The 21564-nt window shown below is 35.6% G+C and overlaps 1 protein-coding gene across 1 annotated transcript in view; it reads right to left on the minus strand.

The window, feature by feature from the left end:
- Window positions 1–2173: 2173 nt before the first annotated feature.
- Window positions 2174–21564, minus strand: part of LRRN3 (leucine rich repeat neuronal 3) — a 99273-nt gene continuing 79882 nt past the window's right edge. Inside the window, exon 2 of the mRNA XM_063446886.1 lies at window positions 2174–5621. Within this exon, the coding sequence (XP_063302956.1) occupies window positions 3158–5278 (2121 nt within the window). The 5' untranslated portion in view covers window positions 5279–5621 and the 3' untranslated portion in view covers window positions 2174–3157. The remainder of the gene's footprint in view (window positions 5622–21564) is intronic.

Raw genomic sequence — 21564 nt, forward strand, 5'->3', positions numbered from 1 at the left:
TACTAGAACAGGGATAGGCAACCTTCAGCACTCCAGATGTTGTGGACTACATCCCCCATAATGCTCTTACACCCATAATGCTGGTAAAGAATCATGGGAGGTGTAGTCAAAAACATCTGGAGTGCCGAAGGTTTCCTATGCCTGTACTAGAAGAATCAATGTCCTAGGTTGCCTGAGAGGCGATTGAGGAGCAGAATCAACTTTACCTAGGCAAATGCTGTTTTAAAGCTAAAATAACTATAGTTGCAAAGCCAAAAGTATGCTGCCTTCAAATATTTTTTTGCCTACCATAGCTATGTTTTATATATATATATATATATATATATATATATATATATATATATATATATATATATATATATATATATATAGCAACATACTATACTTATACTGCTACATAACAAATAGAATGAAATCCCAGGATAAATAAATTAAGTACCTTTCCTTATGATGGTTTGTCCACACAAGTTGTGTATAAATTATGGTGCAAATGTGTTGCAAATCTATGGAAAATATTTTTTTTTCATTTTCTTTTCGTTTTTTAAATAATACTAAATAATGAGTTATATGTTTTACCTTTAAATCAATATTTTCTTTCTTTTTCTTTTTTGTCTATAAACCGTTTGTAAAGGAATATAACAAGAATTAAAAGATGACAATATTCTCAAAATTGGCATGGCTTCGTCTATACAGAGAAAGAACAAACTGCTCTGTCACAAAATGGGTTGAAGAACATTCTATAGAAACAAAACATTGCACATAGTATTACAAGACTCAAATAAAGGAGATTTTTCCTGCATCCAAGCTGCATTTTGATGCTACATTGGAACATGGTTTTATGAAATATTTACAGAGTAAATGTCAATTTTAACCAATTAAGGGCTTTTACTATAATATATACATCTCTGGTAACTGAACAGCATTTTACACATAATTGGTCAGCGGGAGAACATCTAATCATTATGTTTTTATCCCTGGTAAGATGACCCATCCCTCTGTTGGGTATTTTGTAGCATATGTGTTAATTTTCCGTGTATCATCGTTATTGTATTAAATCATTTTAATATATTATAGAATCGCAAAAGCAGGTCTCTCAATTATTGTTTGTCGACATACAGCTATGAATATGATATTTTACTTAATGTAATGTTTCGCTTGTGTTAATTTTCTTCTAATAATGTTATGCTGTACGATGTTGCAAACTTCACTGACCCTTTTAAAAAAACATAATTTATGATAATGAATTAGCAATGGGATTTACTATGATTTATTTTGGACAAAAATTTCAGAGGTATGGAAAGCCGTTATTGTTCCCCAGAATTTTGGCTATCTAAGAGGTAACAATTACTGGCATAGCCTCTGGCTTAAATGTTACCTTTTCTTCTTGTCTAGTTTACTGCATGATTGCTATTGTCATTTTTACCTGCTATTGTCATTTTTAACATGTTGATTTTGGTTCATACCTGGTAAAAGTGAACAGCAAAATTTCCACATATTATAGAATCGCATATATATGAATTTATTTGTTAATTCATTTTACATTTATTTATGAAAAAAATATGTCAGAACCTAATAAAGACAATTTCAATCAATTTGTTTTCAGTATAAAACAATACATACATACCGGTAACTTCATTTTATTTTTATGGTCCATATATAGCCCACATATTGGACTACCAATAAGTCAGTGTATGTGGTGTATATTTCTTGATATTTTAATCTGAATGTTTGATTGGAAAATGTACCATATTAACTTCTTTGGCCTTTAAAAAAAAAAATGACAATGGTTTGGATAGACCTTTAACACACCAGTTCATGTTAAATACAGCTATTATATTTTGTGGGCACATTTGTTATAACGTGGCATTTTCAGACATATACAAAAACACAGTATTTTGCAGACTCCAGTATTTGAAGGGAAAATACCCCACATATACACACATCCACTCAAACTTTAAAGGGTTAAACCTCTCACACACTCACACACAGACAAACACACACGTGCACGCAGAAACACTCCTAGGCACAAAGATACATGCTCAGAGACACTCACACACATACATTCCCACACGTTCATACACACATGCATAGGTGCACAAATTCAGATGCACACATTTGTATTATCTGCCTTTAAATTTTATACAAATTGGTGTTTAATGAATAGCCCTCATTTAAGGACCAGTGTAGTTTATGCTGTTATTACAGACTGGTCTTTACATATCCTATTCTAAAATGGAATACCCAAGTCATTTAGTAACATGAGTGGTGTATGGAGCTTCTGGTGCAAGACAAGTAGAACATTGCAAACTGACATAAGGTAATATTGTATTGGTGTCAAACTAAATGATTGGTCTTTCAGAGGTTAATACGTGTGTATCTTGCAAATACCAGCAGACATATCTGGACTTCCTTGTGATTCTAGTCTGCATGCCCTTGTGATTCTAGTCTGCATGTATTTCAAATATCTTCTTTATTGGTTTGACTTCAATAATTTGACTTATTTCTAAATGCTAAAACAATTAAGGATAAATGCATTTTCTTCATGTAATTATCATATTATCTTTCCATTATTTTAACAAGTGTTTTGTATGTCAGTTTCTCATCAAAAAACAGCCTTTGAACAAGTAAATTTTTATTTTAATCAAAAATGTATTTTTCTGCATAAAAAAAGATTTACATATTTATTGGCTCTACTACTCTACAGAAATGTCAATTTTATAACATCATGTGTCAAATCTAGTTTATCTCATCACTTCAAAAACTCTTGGCTAAAATGTGTAATACGTCACAGGAGGAGGTATTGCTGCTCAGTTCATCTACTGTATTATTAAAAAAAAGAAACAAACAACAAAAAAAACAAATGCATAAAACAATGCTATATCTTCATACTGTAGTCAACAAAAGAAGTTTTTTTTTTCTCTTTATACATTTTTCCTCTCGTATTATTTTCTCCATGTTTGGTATTATTACTACATATAGCCAGTTATCTCAAATACTTTTAAACCGATCCCATGTAGAGTTATCTTTTAGGACAGTGATGTCACAGTTAAAAAAACAAAACAAAAACATTTTCTGCCAGTCTTCCTGCTAAAGGAGCACAACTAGAATATTGTGCTTGTTTGTATTCCATAAATTAAGCTCTGTCAGCATGATGTTTTTACGGTATGTTAGTTGGTACTTTAAGAACAGTGGATTTCACTTCAAGAACTGTGCTTTCTTTGTCTGAATTCCAAAGGCTTAATAGATACAGGTCACTGTAAGCAAATGCTGGTGTCTGTATACTATTCCCAGTACACTTTCTGTCTAAATCACGTCTCAAGTATAAAGATGTGTAGTTGAAAAAGAAGGCCACAGAGATAATTCCAAAAAGGCCCCCAAGAATTATAATCAAAGCTGTTGTATTGATATTTTCATTTTGCTTCAACATTTTTTCAATCCCTTTTGTGGTGACATTAATACATTGCTTTTCTATGTGTTGGAAGATGTTAGGTGCATCTATACAAATTTTGTATTCTGTTGATGGACTGAGACGTGTGAAATTGTATTGTTTGATATCCGATGGCATCCGAACGACGTGAGCTATCCTGCTAAATTCAGTGTTCAGGAAAGTTGTCCATCGCACACTGGATTTGAGGATCTTTGATTCTGTTTGCCAGGAAAGCATGACAGAATTACTTTGTACTTCTTTGATATTTATTTCCATTGATCCGTTGACATCCCCAGGAAAGGATCCATCCACAGTGAGCATAATAGTTTTCAAATCAGCGCCAACCAAGTTCTTTGCCACACAAGTATAAAGTCCAGCTTGTGAAACAGTTATATGTTTAATTTCCAAGGTTCCTTCAGAGTGGATATCATAAATACTAGCGACAAGGTTGGGTAGAAGTTTGATACCTGATGGTGTGATCCAGTAGATTTCTGGTTCTGGTTCTCCTGTTGCTCTGCAGTGCAATGAGACTGAATTGCCAGTTTTTAAATCCATATCCGATGGAAAACTCTGTGGTGCAATCAATGGAAGACATATCTCCATCATTTCCCTAAAGTGAATTTGCCGGACATTCTGTCCTTGAAGTTCAGGCGGATCAACACAAAACAATGAATCAGGTTCCATAAAGCGAATATTGGTTTTATTCATATTGATCCAGCGAATAACACAGTCACACCTGATGGGGTTGCTGTGAATGCTTATTTCCTTAAGGTTAGGCAAAGAGTCAACTGTACTCCGATAGAGAGCATTCAGAGAGTTGCTGTTGAGCATGAGGGTCTCCAGTTTAGGAAGTCTATAGAATGCATTGGGATGAATGTATGCCAGCTTAGGGTTATTTGTGGCTTCTATTTTTCTTAGATCTGGCAGATTTTCAATAGCAAGACTATCTATTGAAACTAGTTCAGGCATGTTATTAATTCCCAGCTCTTTCAAGTGTAACATATTGCTAAAATCCCCTCTTTGTATAAGCCTAATAGGATTTTTATTAAGATCCAAAAATTTGAGGTTCAGAACCTTCTGAAGAGCAACAGCGGGAACTTCAATTAATCTGTTGTCATAAAAAGAAAGGCTTTCTAAATTTTCAAGGCCTTCAAAAGCATTATCAGGTATGTGTGTAATATTTATCCCTGCTAAAACTAGGCTGCGCAGATTGATAAGTGGCCTAAAGTTCCAATCTTCAATTTTCATTATCGGATTTTCCCCAATCATGAGGATCTCCAAATATGGCATAAACTCAAACCATTTGCTATTGATCACTTCCAGTTCATTTGAATTAAGATGAAGCCTGAGAAGATTGCCCACCCCTGCAAAAGCTTTTGGTGAAATTGTAGATATCAAATTATGATTAATATATAGTTCTTGCAAATTTTTCAGTCCAAAAAAACATTCGTCTGTCAGTTCAACAATCTTATTTTCTTCCATGTATAATGAAAGTATCTGATGTGCATTGGTGAAATTGATATTGACCATTGTGGATAAATTATTTTGTGATAAATCCAGTCCTGTGAGATTTACAGGGAAGTTGTCTGTGTTCTTTATTTCTTCAATGTTGTTGGATTGTAAAAGTAAGACTTGTGTATTTACAGGTAACTTTGCGGGGATGTCATAAAGCTCTAACGCATTGCAGTCCACCGTAAGAGCCTCAATATAAATGGATCTTGGTGTAAACCAGGGCCTGATTTCACATGCACATAACTGAGGACAGTCTACTTTTTTCTGTGTACTGTGTACGAGTGCAGCAGTGGCTAGCCCAAGCAACAAGTTTAGTCTGAGGGACATTTCCCACACCATTGTTCAACTCTTGAATATTGAAAGTGGAGAAAATTATATAGTTTTCACTTCCTTTGTGTTATCAGTTATTCATGGACAAATGGTCACTTCACGGAAACATTGCGTGAATTTACCAAACAAACAACCATACAAAAAGCTAGTTTTTCTGTTCCAGAAACTAATTGGCAATCACTTCTTTTCCATTGTCTGCTCATGCTTTACAAGTGGCTATGCGTTCTTTTCATAGACATCAAGCTATTGCCTTGTAGAGTGCCCTTGTAGGTAGCCATAGATGATCAAGCAGTTCACTTAGAAGCGTATTTGTAAATTCCCATAATTGAGCAGTGACTTTCAGGTAGATGACCTAAAACAGAAAAGAATAATTATGTAAAAAATTAAGGTAACAAAATTATTTTAACTATATTAAAAAAAACCTGTAATTACCACATATTAAGAGCCAATGTATTATGTATGACTGTCCGTGTCACTGAAGAGTGGTTGAATGTTGACACAGAATAAAGACAATAATTACATTAATAATCAAAATGAAACTTTGCTATAAATTATTAATATTGTTGCTATAACACTTTACAATATGTTAGGTATTATTGTACACTTTGATCAACAAACCTGTTATACCATTTTGTGCTTTGCTCAAAATTTTATATTTTGATATTATATGTTCTCCCTTTTATAAATAGAAATGTATTATTTGTCCATGTACATTTGTACTATGCAACAATTCATTTTCTTAAATACTCATTACATAACCAAAGCTTTCATATAAGTAATGTCAGCATGCAGTAAGATTAAAATATCACTCATTTCTTCTACAGAGTTGACTTAGTAGTCACATTCAATAGTGGCATTGCCTTTTCATAAGTAAAATATGGGATTAATATACTTTTTGTTGAGTTCTGGCATGCTAGAGGGGAAAAAATGAAAAAGGTCAATTTGGAAGGAAACACAAACCTCCAGTTAGATACTATAAGGCACACAGAACCTGGTTGACAATGTGGATTGCATCCATGTGCCCTTATGATAGAAAGGACACTTGTGAGGTTAAAATTATGTTGACTTGTATCAACCTCGGTTCTTCAACATTTCTGTGCTGGTATTACTAAATGTTAGTGCCAACATCCATGGGTTTAAACACAGAATAGATTGAAAGCTCATAAATAACGTTCCATTGGCCTTTCCGATGCAGAGAAATTAACTTTTATTTATGCACATTTGTCTTGTTTTGTTTTGCTAGGAATAAGCCATCTTTGTAAAATTCCCAATAAATTGGCACATCAAGTAACGCTTCGTCTCATCGTATGTGTGAGTCTTCAGAGTGTATATTTTCAACATGTCTTACTTTACAAAACTTGTTAGTAACTCTTAAGTTTGTAAGTGTTACAGGTGTGAGCAATTTACTTCCTTTTCCATAAACAGCAATGACATTATAGTATAGATAATTCTCTTCTAGCATTTATTTTCAGATAGAAATAAGTAGATATAGTTGACTGTGCCCATGCTTTAAGATAAGTAAAATGTCATACAGTCCCTCAAAGAAGTACATCCGATCAGTAAAAAGCACATAAATACAGATTGCTTGCCCAAGCAAAGTACTATACAATAAATCTTATGCCCACCAGTGGATTAGGTAATTGGGGAGATTGCTGTTTTGTCTCAATCGTAGGTCATATTTTTCTTATTGTTGCCTTGGTGATGTATCAAAGTGGTAGAGATTTGCTGTTTTCTAGTTTTAGCAGAAAGCAGTTAAAATTGTTGTGTGGAAGCAAAGGCACTAACGTTAATGAGATACAATAACAAAATGACGAACTGCAACACAAATAAGGTAAAGATAATAGGCAACATTTCTGCTCTGTCATAGGTATCTGAAGTGTCATCTTTACCATCCTTTAAACCAGTACAGAGAGACAGGACTACTTCATCACTGGTGGTGCCTTGTTAAAACTCCTAATGGTTCATTTTTCTTTCCAACATGCAACATTCCTGGTGGACAAACAACATTACAAACACAACTACCTACTACCAACATTTATCACAATGACTTCAGACATGTGTTCCAACTATCTTCCTACAAGTATCATACATAAAAAAGTATCTTTGTATGTATCTTTGTATCAGCTACATACATATACTTACTCATTTTCCAAATCACAAAACCACATGCATTCTAAAAATGTCATGTTTTATACTCAGACATCTAATTGTTTTCCAAGCTGGTCTTATGGTGGGGAATCTCCATTCTTCCACGATAAGTCTTCTACTGCTCTTAATGCCAGCCTTAACTTCTGACACATACTATAGACCGAATAAGCACATCCATATATATTCCCCTGGTTTTTAGTCACACATTAATATATTCGTAGCATGGGATAGCTAATGCTGGAATATATGGCTGGTTTGATAATCTACAGAAACATGCAGTAGACAGTTGTAGGGTTATAATCCATACCTTCCAAAACCAGTGCCTTGAGAATCGTGAAGGGGTGGATATGCCAATATAGAGGATGGGCCAGGCAAAGTTAATGGAAGGTTAGCCTTGTGTGACTCATTTTAGCTGGCACACTCAAGGCTAACCCCTGATACAGTACGCCCTGCAGGGTCCTAGTGCCCTTAACATAGTCTTAAGATACGCTCATGCTGTGTTTGTTGGGGACAGTTCCCTGTTGTCCCCAAAAGTGAGACACTAAGGTGGGATGGCAGGACCGGACTCAAAAAGTGAAACTGTCCCACTGAAATCAGGACGGTTGGGAGGCATGGTAATGGTTTACCTGGATACAATGACCTGGAAAAAAGGGACTTGTGCAACTGTTAACTTTTGTTTTTACCCTTTTCTGTAGCTACTTCATCACACTCACTCATGCATACCTAACAGTATTTCAAATGGAAAAAAGGGGCACTTTCAATTTAGAGTTGTGAGTGGGGGGGTGGCCAGGGGTGTGAGTGCTCTGAAAATTTTTAGATGACTTAGTAAAAACAATTTGAGCAGCAAAACATTTAATTTACATCAAGATCAATGTTATTTATGTTATTTAGACTTACTCCCATATACATTTAATTCAGTGTAAAATACACATTCCTGTGAATATTATTGCTGTGAAACTGTAGTACAGATTTAGACATACAAAGAATACTGAGCACCTACAAAAGAGGCAGATTATGATAAAAAAGAGGGACAGAGGGATTTGGGACAAAAATAGGGACTGTAACTTCTAAATAGGGACACTTGGTAGGTATGTTCATGACATATATTTAATGTTATTTCATGACAGTATTCCTAATGCCAAACACACACTAATGCGGTGTTGTATGATCAGATCAGAAATGAATGCAAAACGTAATGAAAATATTATAAAAATATACGTTTATTTGGTACAATATACTGTATTCCAATGTCTTGGGATGTTATCTGTCTCATACATTCATTCTTTAGAATCCTCAGCGACTTTTTAAAAGTACAAACTGCACTTCCTGGTACTTCTTAAAATCAATCACTTTATTTTATATCAAAAGCAACACGCAGAGTTTTTGAAGGGAACATTAAAAACAAAAGCCTTTTCAGCTTAACCTCATTAGTTCCTTTAACAAGTACTGCATATGCCTCATATTGTGAAGGGAACAGGTAGGATTTTTTGTTAATTTATTGTAATTAGTTTGTTTTTGGCGAATATACCGTATGCTACTAAAACTCTGTGTTGCTCGTGGTCTAAATCGCACCATTGGGGAAAGTGGAGAAATCTATACTTAATGTCTTGTGTTTATCATAAAGTATGTGTCAGTTCTCACTGTTTGAGGAGAAAAAAGGAAATAAATTCCTCTGGACAAAATGTGGAAGGGGGATCATGACTGCTGGCCAGTATGGGTGATAGGGATGTCCCATGTAGGTTTACTTTGTATCTAGGATAATTGGTTATATAAGGCTGTTGGGTTTGGTTAACAGTGGATTGGCTAGGACAATTGAGTCAGCCTCACTGTTCTGCCTGCTCTCTCATCTCTCTCTATCTTTCATTGTGTGTTTGTTTGTTTTTTATTGTTAAATGGAGTGGGGTTTACTGACCAGCAAAGTTAAATTATGGATAATAATTTGTCCACATAGGACTTGAGGAGCCACAGTCTGCAAGTGAGGATGATGGCAAGTGTAGATTGCTGTGTGGTTATGGACTCTTTGAAACCTGACGTTCTTCAAAGGTTTTGCAGGCTGGTTTTGGGATTGTTATTTTAACAAATGATTTCAATAAAAGCTGTGTCTGTTTTCCCTTCTCACTATACTTTTGTGTCCTGTTTATTAATGGGCAACAGGCAATGGGAAAAGCAAAATCTTGCTGTATAGCATGTTTTATTATTTCTTTATAGTGAAATGTAATAGGTGACTTAGGCATATGTATACAAAGAGTTTTATAATACATTAAGAATATCATATTTAATTAAAACATCCAATAATAAAACTGCAAATTAAAATAAAAACATGGAGACATGGACAAGCAGTTTAGTTTTTGTTCAAAAACATTAGATTGTGGATTAACATATAAATGTCCTATCCAATGTTTGCTGAGCAGTATTGAATTTCTGCTAAATGTTGAGATACTTGTATTGCCTTTTGCATGGGTTATTCTGGTTTCATGGACTTAATGAATGCTCGCCTGCATGCTCTACAACAGGGGTGTCGAAAAGGTAGATCCCCAGATGTCTTTAAACTACAGCTTCCATGATGCTGTGTCATGCTAAAGGCACGCAAAGCATCATGGGAGTTGTAGTTCTACAACATCTGGGGATCTACCTTTTGGGCACCTCTGCTCTACAACAAATGAGAGTTGCTTTTATAGCCTTCTTTAGGGTTACTCAGTGCTTCAGGGTTTTACCATCACAGTGATGCTGTTGTAACAACATGTACGTATTGTGACTTTTAAAAATGTAATTACAAACAGTTAATAATATTAATAATAATAATATTGCAATGGAAATTGCATCAGATTCGTTTTTCACCTTCATCTGGATCAACAGCAGAAACAGTGATGTGTGAAAAGCATAATGAGATGGATTTAAGTCTTTTTTTTCCAGGCTATATTAGTTTGCAAGTTAGTAATATTTTCAATGCCCAAACATTGACCCAAAATGCACCATTGTATTACAACTTCAGCAGATTTGGTATTTCTGAATTTAAGAAAAAGACAGTGTCTAGGCCAGGGTGAAGCAACCTTAGGAACCCAAAATGTTCTTACAGCCTTAATACTAGCAACACATCAGGGGAGATGTAGTTCACAAAATCTGGAGTGCAGAAGATTGCCTAGTCTTTGCAAATGTTGTAGAATTCTGGAAATGTTACTTTACAGAATAGTGGCCTGGTTACCGAAATGTTATCTACAGGTATCAGTTAATTTACCTGAAATATTATAAAGGGATAAAATAGTAGTCATTCCCAATTCAGGCAGTGATACAAGATGTCACAAAACCCTCCACTGTAATGTATAGTGTTCATGAAGGGATAAAACATATTTGATATAGAACTATTTTTTGTTGTAAATGTATCATAATTGTGATTTTAATGCCAGTGTATGCATGGTATTGGTTTTGTTAAGCTGAATAATGTGTTTTATTTGGAAATTATTCCCTAAAGTGGTAACTGTGGAATAGCATAACTGAAACAAATGTCAAATCAAATGCTACCTGTTCTATTAGGATTTTTCTACATTTTTCACAATTTCCAGTTTCTAACGGTAGATCTATGTTTACATAGTAACAAACGATTGATGAGTTTGTGCTATTGTATGGATACCACAATGTACCGTTTGTTAGGAATTGTGAAGAATCATTGCACGGTTGTTACAGATATTCACACATATGTCTACATTTTTTCTGTATCCATTGTTCAAACACATCTAGAAATCACAATGGGTAAAGAATCTGTAATGATTCTGATGGTAATGAGATCCGATGGACTCTAGAATGGCCGTGGACCAGCAAGGTGCTGACCTTCACTAAGGAATAATGGTTAATTTATCATTGCCATAGAACAGTAATGCTGAAACATGGATTTCATTGTACTCTAAGGACGCTCTGTTTCATTCTGTGTACTGAATGGCTTAGTGAGTCTTAAATACTTCATGTATTCGATGTCCCTTTCTGCTAACTTCCACTGTAATGTCAAAACCTATGTTTACCACAGAGTCAATCTAAAGCTTTGTGAAGCTTCAATTTAGTTACTGTATCAATGTATAATGATATATCAGGATATTAATGTTTTTTTTAGTAGGAACATCTGATGGAAGCTATTCTAAGATCTCTTCTAAGAAGCCATCATTAGATACTGGCTGCATGGCAAATTGCAAGCATGTCTGAAATTGTCTCTTGCTATTAAAGGAAATTGAGAAAGTAGTTACAATGCAATTGGAAGGCGGTCAACTCACACTTAATTCCATACTCATTGCAGTCAAGATTTTGCACAGCATAGAAACAGCCCTGGATCATATGTGATATGATTCTTTTGTCTCTAGGTTGAGAGAGTCCAGTGGAGACTATTCAGCCATTGTACGTATAGACCTCTCTACGATTTCTGATTAAATAAACTATGACATCCAAACAGAACAGTTGAGGAATAAGTTATAAATATTTTATCACTAGAATAACACATGGGATCTTTTCACGTGTTTGTAATTCTGGATACATGAACATGTCATGATGTGTACTGCAAGGCTATTTTTTTTTATCTCCATAGCCTCACATCATATAGGTTAACTCAAGTAGGACTAATTAAACATATAGTTCAAAATGAGATTGTAGGAGATAAGCGTAATTCTTGTAATTGAATAAAAATGTTTCCACGCAGGTCAATGTGAGAACTGCCATTTGGGTACCAGAGTTACTGTTATTATAACCTCCTATAGAATGTAAGCTCTTTTAAGCAGGGCCATCTTCAACCTATCGTTCCTGTAAGTTGTCTTGTAATTGTCCTATTTATAGTTAAATCCCCCCTCTCATAATATTGTAAAGCGCTACGGAATCTGTTGGCGCTATATAAATGGCAATAATAATAATAATAATTTTCATTATGCAAATAGTGCACAGATATACTTTTTTTTTCCAGACACAAAACAGGCTTAACACGAAATAGACAGAATTATTTATGGTGGGGCCCAGGTGCAGGGCATAGTAGTATTTCAGACCATGCTTCTGAATGTTTAAGACTTGCCTACCTATTGCATCTATACAGTAGATAGAAGCACAGAGCCATTGGAACAATACGTCCAAATTACTGACAAACCATCGTATCTTTATTTCTGAGCTATATTCCATGGTCACCGTGCTCTATGTAAGACATTATACATGTCAATCTTGGAATGTTAACATATAAAGTCATGCACAGCCAGGGTCCCAGGTACCGTGGCAGAATTTTGCAAATAGAAATCTAATAACAGTACGAAGAATCTTCCTTTCCTCCCCTGGGGCCTGAGGTTTTATGTTTGAATCACATGATTCTGGAAGCCTGCCATGTACAATGAGATATAGCACTTCACTGGACATTATTAAATTGAAACTAGAGACAAGTTTACTCTGGCTTTGATAATTCCCCGTAACACTAATAGCCATCTTACACATCACAAAACCATGCTTTTTCTTCCATTACCAACATTCTACTCTTACGCTCTCTGCGTAGCTGTTGCTGGGATTTCTGAAATCTTTAAGTATCTTTTTGGAAAAAAGTGCGAAATAAAATATATAGTACATACCCAGCACACATTTTTTTTTTAAAATGTTATTTCAAGGATAAGTATTTTGTTTTCCAAAATCACTGTTCTAAGGTTTAAATAATGTATATAAACACAAATGTGAGCAATATCTTTTGTTAAAAGACCCGTAAAATATCCTCGAATGAACCTGTGTTTACACGAATGTGCCTGTTGTTTTTACATTTGTACCCAGATCTACTATAGCGCATTCAGACACCTGGATTAATCATGACATTAGTGCCGGATAGCTAGTTTTGACATCCATGCGTAAAATTGTATGTGTACAGCGGTTGAAATGTAAATTGTAGTATCTCTGCAACACAGAGTAAAACAAAGTTGCACATGTCAAGAAGATTTTAATCGCCTTAGTCTGAGAATCTAGGATTTACTCACTAAGCACCGAATTGTAGTGAAATGTCAACGTAATTGCAAAATGTAGACAAAATTGCTGAATTATCAAGCTCAGCGACAGATACAGCTTACCTACTTAGGATATGTAGTCTAACAGTGTTATTCACTAAAGTGTTTTCATTGCAAGGAATGCAAAGTGAATTCAAACTCAATTTAAAATTTAAATGAACCCTCCCCAACAGTAAACCTTCTATCACTAAATAATGTAAAAATGAGCTTTAGAAGTACCTTCATTGATTTAAAATTTTATCAGATTTTCTGCTCCTCCTGTGATTGCATGTAATTCCCCCCTTTGCTTTTTTCCTGCTTCCTGTATTTTAGCCAAACTGTCCATGAATGGTCAGACTCCAGTGGTTCTCTATGAGAATCAGTAATGACATGCCCACAATGCCTGTCCACCAATGGTCACACTGCAGTGATTCTCTATGAGAATCAGTAATGACACGTCTATGTGGGTATGCCGGAGCTTAGTGATGCAATTTATATCACTCAACAGATACCCACAATGCTTGCCTAAGAAGTACTCAACCTAAGTTACACTACAAACACAGCATTCAGACACTAGAACCTACATACCACATCACACACACACATTTCCTCATCAGATTAGGTAACATATAGTGTCATATGTTTCTTATAAATAAATAAATAAATATAAAGAGACAGACAAACTAATAAATTCCTGTAGAGCTTTATCTATCTATCTATCTATCTATCTATCTGTCTAGCTGTCTAGCTGTCTGTCTATCTATCTATCCAATCAGAGACTGGCAGGGAAGTAGTTAACAGTGGGTAGGGAGGTTGGCGGACAGGGGCTAGAGGGGAATGGGTTAACAGTGGGTAATGATGTTGGCTGACAGGGACTAACAGGGAGGAGGCTAACAGTGGGTAAGATGTTGACTGACAGGTGCTAGAGGAGACTTTATTGCTTTCATTGCAGGGTGAGAGGGAAAGGAGCTCAGTTGGGCTCTCGTCTTGTTTCTACAGTGCAGTCTGTGATGTGAGCATTCCTTACAATAGAAAAGACATACCTCTATTTTCATTGGCTGAAAAGGGTAAATTTCTTACAGAGACTGGGAATCAGGAACATATAATAATGTGAGAGGGGGTGGCTACGGTGGCTGGATTACACTGCTGGAAAGAGGTAAAAAATTACAGCACTGCAGGAAAACTACACATAATTAAAAGAAAAGTCTCTAACCACAGGCATTTTGAGCTTATTAGCTTTAATTTAAGCTTAAATTATTTAGCTACCTGTAGTGTCCCTTTAATGTTAAAATAGTTGAACTGGAAAATTTCTCCTAGTCAACGATGCTTGCAGATTGACTACTTTGGCCTTCAATTTGAAATTCATTTTCAATTCACTTTGAATCCCTGCAATTCTCACTTTAGTGAATATCCCCATAAGTTTTTGCAATTCAGTTTTCAAATCACCAGTTTGGTGTTTTAATGAATAATCCTCATTATTTATTTTATGTAAGACCTCTATTTAAGACATTGAACTTTATGATTTGTTTGATTTGCCTCCTCTAAAATGACCTATTCAAAAACATTTTAATTTCTTACTTTTTTTTTTCAGCTTATTAAATACAGTAAATTACTAAAAAATAACGAAGAATAGTTTACCTTTTCGTGACAGTGTGTATAAATATATATTCATATGTTTGTTTATGCATGGGCATTAAATTTAATATAAAATATGTATTTAAGATATATTGCATGTGCATCTACAATCTGTAGCATCCTTGATGGAGGATCAATTAAAGGTATATATGTGGTTACAGTTTTATCTGATATATTGCTGCCCTAATCAGTTCACATATTTGCAGTTTAAATGCTTGGAAAGACAGCTATTGATCGGATGTCCTTTGCTACTTCACATTGTCTTTGTTATCTTTCTGTGAAGGTATTTATTAGTGTCTATTCCATGAGGTATTTCCTTTGAAAGACACGCTATCCCCGCCAACTGGTGAAAATAAATTAACTTGTGCAAAAATACAGCGTTGTATATCACACACACCAACACAGACTCTGATTTTCAGGCCAATTATAATTCAGTGGAAACAATAATCTGGCAAAACTATTGACGATAAACATTAAATATAATACTGAAGCAATACAAATACAGTTGTGTCGGATATTGAGATATTACTGCAGTTTCTCATTCATGGTGTGTGAGCTAAGACACATTTTGAATATGATGTTTTGGACATATCAAAGAGATTTTGTTTGATCGCGCACACAGTTTTTCTTTCTGCAGGTTATTTACTAAAGACAAACTATCAGTCGCAAACATAGGTATTGGAAGCAGGCAGGATGAGGGGGGCAAATCCCGCCTATAAAATCTAGATAGAGATTTGAGGGGTAAAATTCTATCCAATTATGATGGTATAGCTTTTAAAATCAAATGTTTTGCAGTTAAAGAAAGATTATTTGTTTAAATAAGTTAGTTATCGTTTTTTAATAGCATACCAATCAATTACATATATATATATATTAGTGATGTCACGAACATAACATTTTTGGTTCGCGAACCGCGAACGCGAACTTCCGCAAATGTTCGCGAACCGGGCGAACCACCATAGACTTCAATAGGCAGGCGAATTTTAAAACCCACAGGGACTCTTTCTGGCCACAATAGTGATTGAAAGGGGGGGGGACCTACTCTCCTTCCCCCCCCTCCGGCCCCCACCCCATGGCGGCGGGTGGGGGCCATAAAGATAATGAGGGGGGACCTACTGTCCTCCCCCCCGGCCCCCACCCCTGGGCGGCGGGTGGGGGCCATAAAGATAATGAGGGGGGGACCTACTGTCCTCCCCCACTCCGGCCCCCACCCCTGGGTGGTGGGTGGGGGCCATAATGATAATGAGGGGGGGACCTACTGTTCTCCCCCCCCCCGACCCTCACCTGCCGCTCAGGGGTGGGGGCCGGGGGGAGGACAATAGGTCCCCCCCTATTGGTATTTAGGGCCGCCACTCAGGTATGGGGGCCCAGGGCGAGGACAATAGGTCCCCCATTGGTATTTAGGGCCCCCACCCGCCGCTCAGGGGTGGGGGCCGGGGGGAGGACAATAGGTCCCCCCCTATTGGTATTTAGGGCCCCCAACCACCGCTCAGGGGTGGGGGCCAGGGGGGAGGACAATAGGTCCTCCCCACTTTTTTTACTTTAGGGCCCCCACCCGCTCGGGGAGGGGGACCTTTTTTTTTTTTTTTTTTAACAGTGAGCAGCCACAGGCTGCTCACTGTTTAATAGACATGCCCCTACTCGCGGTATTGCGAGTAGGGGCACAATTTGCTAATACTAAGAAATTTTTACTTAGTATTAGTAAATTTGGCTGAAAGACCACAAAAAAAAAAATAGGAGGCAGACCGAACATCGCATATGTTCGCCGTCCGTGGCGAACGCGAACACGCTATGGTCGCCGGGAACTATTCGCCAGCGAACCGTTTGGGACATCACTAATATATATATATATATATATATATATATATATATTTATGTGTGTGTGTGTATGCAACCTTTATATCTATACATGAAACGGTAAGGTGGTATAAATAGGTCAATATATATGTAACCAGTAACCAGTGATACTGTATGATTTTTCTTATAAAAAGGCACGATTTCCTATAAAAGGCTGCCCCTCCACAGATTTGTGTTGGTTTCCAAACTGATGGATGCAGATTTAGTCTTTTAAATGTTAACAACTGCCTTTAGTAAATATCATTTCATGTTTTTACTACAAATCAGCTGCAAATTTGGATATTTGTTAACCCCTTAAGGACTGGACTTTTTTTGCGATGTTGTACATTTGCGACCAGGCATCTTTTTACACTTTTGTGGTGTTTGTGTTTAGCTGTAATTTTCCGCTCTCTCATTTACTGTTCATATACAAATTATATATTGTTTTTTTCAGGACAAAAGGGGCTTTCTTTACATACCATTATTTATATAATCTCATGTAATTTAATTTTTAAAAAATGAAAAAATATGATGAAAAATTGAAAAAAATACATGTTTTTTGACTTTTATGTGAAAAATCTTTTATTCATCTACAAAAGTGAATGAAAAAAACTGCTAAATAGATTCAAAATTTTGTCCTGAGTTTAAAAATACCCAGTGTTTACATGCTTTTTGCTATTTTTTTGCATGTTATAGGGCTATAAGTACAAGTAGGATATTGCGGTTTCAAAACATATATTTTTAAAATGTATCAATAGTGACATTGTAACACTATTATCTGTCATAAATCGCTGAATAACACCCCACATGTACATATTTTTTTTAAAGTAGACAACCCAGGGTATTCAATATGGGGTATGTCCAGACTTTTTTAGTAGCCACTTAGTCGCAAACACTGGCCAAAGTTAGCGTTCATATTTGTTTGTGTGTGAAAAAAGTAAAAAACTAAATTGAACGCTAATTTTGGCCAGTGTTTGTGACCAAGTGGTTACTAAAAAAGACTGGTCATACCCCATTTGCAATACCTTGGGTTGTCTTCTTTCGCAAATGGTATGCCATCATGGGGGTAATTCTCATTCCTGGGCTACCATACGCTCTCAAAGGCAACGTAACCAACCTGGCCATTTTCAATGTAAAAATATTTGACCCATATATTTGACCCTGTAACTTTCAAAAACGCTATAAAACCTGTACATGGGGGGTACTGTTATACTCAGGAGACTTTGCTGAACCCAAATATTAGTGTTTCAAAACTGGAAAATGTATCACAACAATTATATCATCAGTAAACGTGCTGTTTATGTGTGAAAAATGCAAAAAAAGTCACTTTCACTGACAATATCATCGCTGTGATATGTTTTACTGTTTTGAATCACTAATATTTGTGTTCAGCAAAGTCTCCCGAGTAAAACAGTACCCCCCATGTACAGGTTTTAGGGTGTCGTAGAACGTTACAGGGTAAAATACAGTGCTAGCAAATTAAATTCTCTAGACTTTTGGCCTGGGTTGGCAGGCAGGTCCCTTAAATTGCAATCAATAAAATAACTTAATTATGTAAAAATATTACATAAATACGCACGTAGAATTTAAATATATATGCATATTTATATATTTGAAGTCTACGTGTATATTTATATAATTATTTATGTCATTTTGTATATGGACATATGAATAGTTCGTATTCTTTTTATTTATTTATATATACATAGATATATATACAATTTCATTCTAAGTGTATTTTGATATAAATATATATATATTAATATCAAAATACAGTTAGAATAACATTTCGTATAGATATATCATTTTTTTTAAATTTTTATTATTATTTTTAATTTTTTTAATTTAATTTAAATTATTTATTATTCGTATTTTATAATAATATATATATATACAATATATATATAGTTATTATATATATTATATATATACGTGTGTAAATTAATTATAAGTGTCTTTTTATATTAATATATGTACATATTAATCTAAAAATACACTTAGCATGACATTATATATATATGATATATAGACATATATTATATAGGTATAATATATGTCTATATATCATATATATATACACATATATAATAATATTTTTTTTTTATTACCTTTCACTTTAAATTTTTTTATGATTTTACAGTTGCAGGGAGACTGCCTGTCAGCACAGACAGTCCCCCTGCAGGCAGAGACTAGGACACCTATTGTGACCATGTGGTCGCCCTGATGGGCGATCACATGGCCCCAGGGGTCCTAATCCGCCATGGGGAGACTGTCTGGGCTGCAGGCAGTCTCCCCACACCGGGAGCACCGCCGATCGCCGCCGGGGGAACGACGGCGATCGGGTAAGTACATTTTAAATTTAGGACGGTTCAGGACCGTCGTCGGTCGGCAACGCAAAAATGCCGATGACGGTCCTGAACCGTCTTGCGTCCTTAAGGGGTTAAATCCCAGTTTATAAAATAACATCTATCTATCTATCTATCTATCCATCCATCTATCTATCCATCCATCTATCCATCCGTCCATCTATCCATCTATCTATCTATCTATCCATCTATCCATCTATCTATCCATCCATCCATCTATCCATCCATCCATCCATCTATCCATCTATCCATCCATCCATCCATCCATCTATCTATCTATCTATCCATCCATCCATCCATCCATCTATCCATCTATCCATCCATCCATCCATACATCCATCCATTCATCCATCCATCCATCCAGTTACTGACTAACTGCTGTCACAGAAGAGGAAAAGTCTGTTACATTTTTGTTTGTTTGCTTTATTTAGCTGCAACATTTAGTCAAGCTGTTATATTCTCTGCCAGCTTAACTCACACTCCGGAAAACTATTGTGCTTTCCAGTTCCATGCGTTCTGGCATTGATAGATGTACGCTGCAGAAGTACTATACAACTAGGAGGAGCTTGCTGGGTTATGATAGATAGAGGTATAAAGCAGACACGAGTCTAATAAACAAAAGAAGTCTCAGTAACCTCATATGGCATAAGATCTGCATAATGAAGCCGCTGGAAATGATGTGCTTGGCTGCTAATTGTGTGTTGTCAGTTTATGGAGTTAAAAGATTAATGGTAAAGTAAAAGAAAAGAGCCATGTGCATTAAATGTATATGCTCCACCTCCCTGCTTATTTAATGGCATTTCATTCTTCTGATGGACAACATCTGCATCGGCGATCGGTAATTCAATATTAAGCAGAGAGACTTTCTGACTAGCTAGAGTTTTAAAAGATTTGAACTTATCTATCTTTTTTTTCTGTCTGGTTTTCTTTCTGTTTATATTTCTGGTTATCATCCATCTATCCTTCTGTTTTATAGAATGGTGTCACATATGTAAACAACACTAGAGATAATACATTGCTCTGGACTGCATATATCAGCTTTGTCTGCTTGTATTTAAATATTCGACACTGGACAAAACACCATTCCATATACACATAATCGATTTAGGTACAGTGCTATTTATACAAACAAGCATGCATGCATGTACGCAGAAACATTCTCTCTCTCTCTCTCTCTCTCTCTCATACACACATAGAAACATAGAAACATGCACACTCATATTGTCATAAACACACACACTCAATACACACATGAACACATACACTACAATATCTGTGTCCAAAAATAGAAAAAAAGAAACATACGCACTAATACTCTCATAAACACACACACTCAATACACACATATGCATGGACACTACAAATATTCAGGTCTGTGACCACAAAATATTTATAACTCACATAGATTTATATGGGCAGCACCATTTGATGTAGACACACAATTAAAATCTCATAAGCATGGAGCAAACAGGATTTCTTTCCATAGACAATGTATAGTAATTATTATCATTAGGAACCACAAGCCAACCTTGTATTTTTAACAAAGCATTCAATTCATTAAGATTCTATGTAGTGATTTGCTAATTGCGGCAGTTAAATGCTTTTAACACTCTCCCTCATGAAAACCCTAACTTATCAAGATTTAAAGTGACACTGCTAGGTGTAACATAAGTGAGTCAAGTTTTTGATTAGCCATTTATTTAATTATTATGCTAGAGAAGCCAGATGATTGATATATGAGTAAATCTGGCTCTAGAATAGCCATAAGGAACTCTCACATATTCATGTAGCCAGTTTGCATACTTTCAAACACTTTATTTTTGGGACCGACCAAAGACGATGGCAGGTTTGGCAATGGTCTACCTGTCCACACACCTGTACACAGCAGGTAATAATTAAAACTGTATTTTCTACAAATGTGTATATTGGCAAGACTTTCATTAAACACAATAAATAGATGGCATTTTGAGCAGAGAAGAACTGCTAGAATTTCTGTTTTGCCTGCCCTAGTATGTAGTATTAATCTGATGGCACAAAAGGTATCAGTTCCCCCTGTAATGGCACAAATACACTAAAATGAGTTTCATACCTAAATTAGGCTAAATTAAGTTGCCATATCCACCATGTCTTCCAGGACATATATTGCCTCTTCATCTTGATGAGTAACACATGAAAAGTATCATCTTGCTATTTGGATAATTTATGTGTTCTTCATTCCACAGGTCAATGCTTTTCATGTGCTGCCTGACAATATGTATAAATAATATAAGTGCTCAGAAAAACACGGTGAATGTGGCAACCATACTTTAATAGAGTCAACTGCACCCTAGCA

This window comes from Pelobates fuscus, chromosome 3 (assembly GCF_036172605.1).
Source record: "Pelobates fuscus isolate aPelFus1 chromosome 3, aPelFus1.pri, whole genome shotgun sequence".
NCBI lineage: Eukaryota > Metazoa > Chordata > Amphibia > Anura > Pelobatidae > Pelobates > Pelobates fuscus.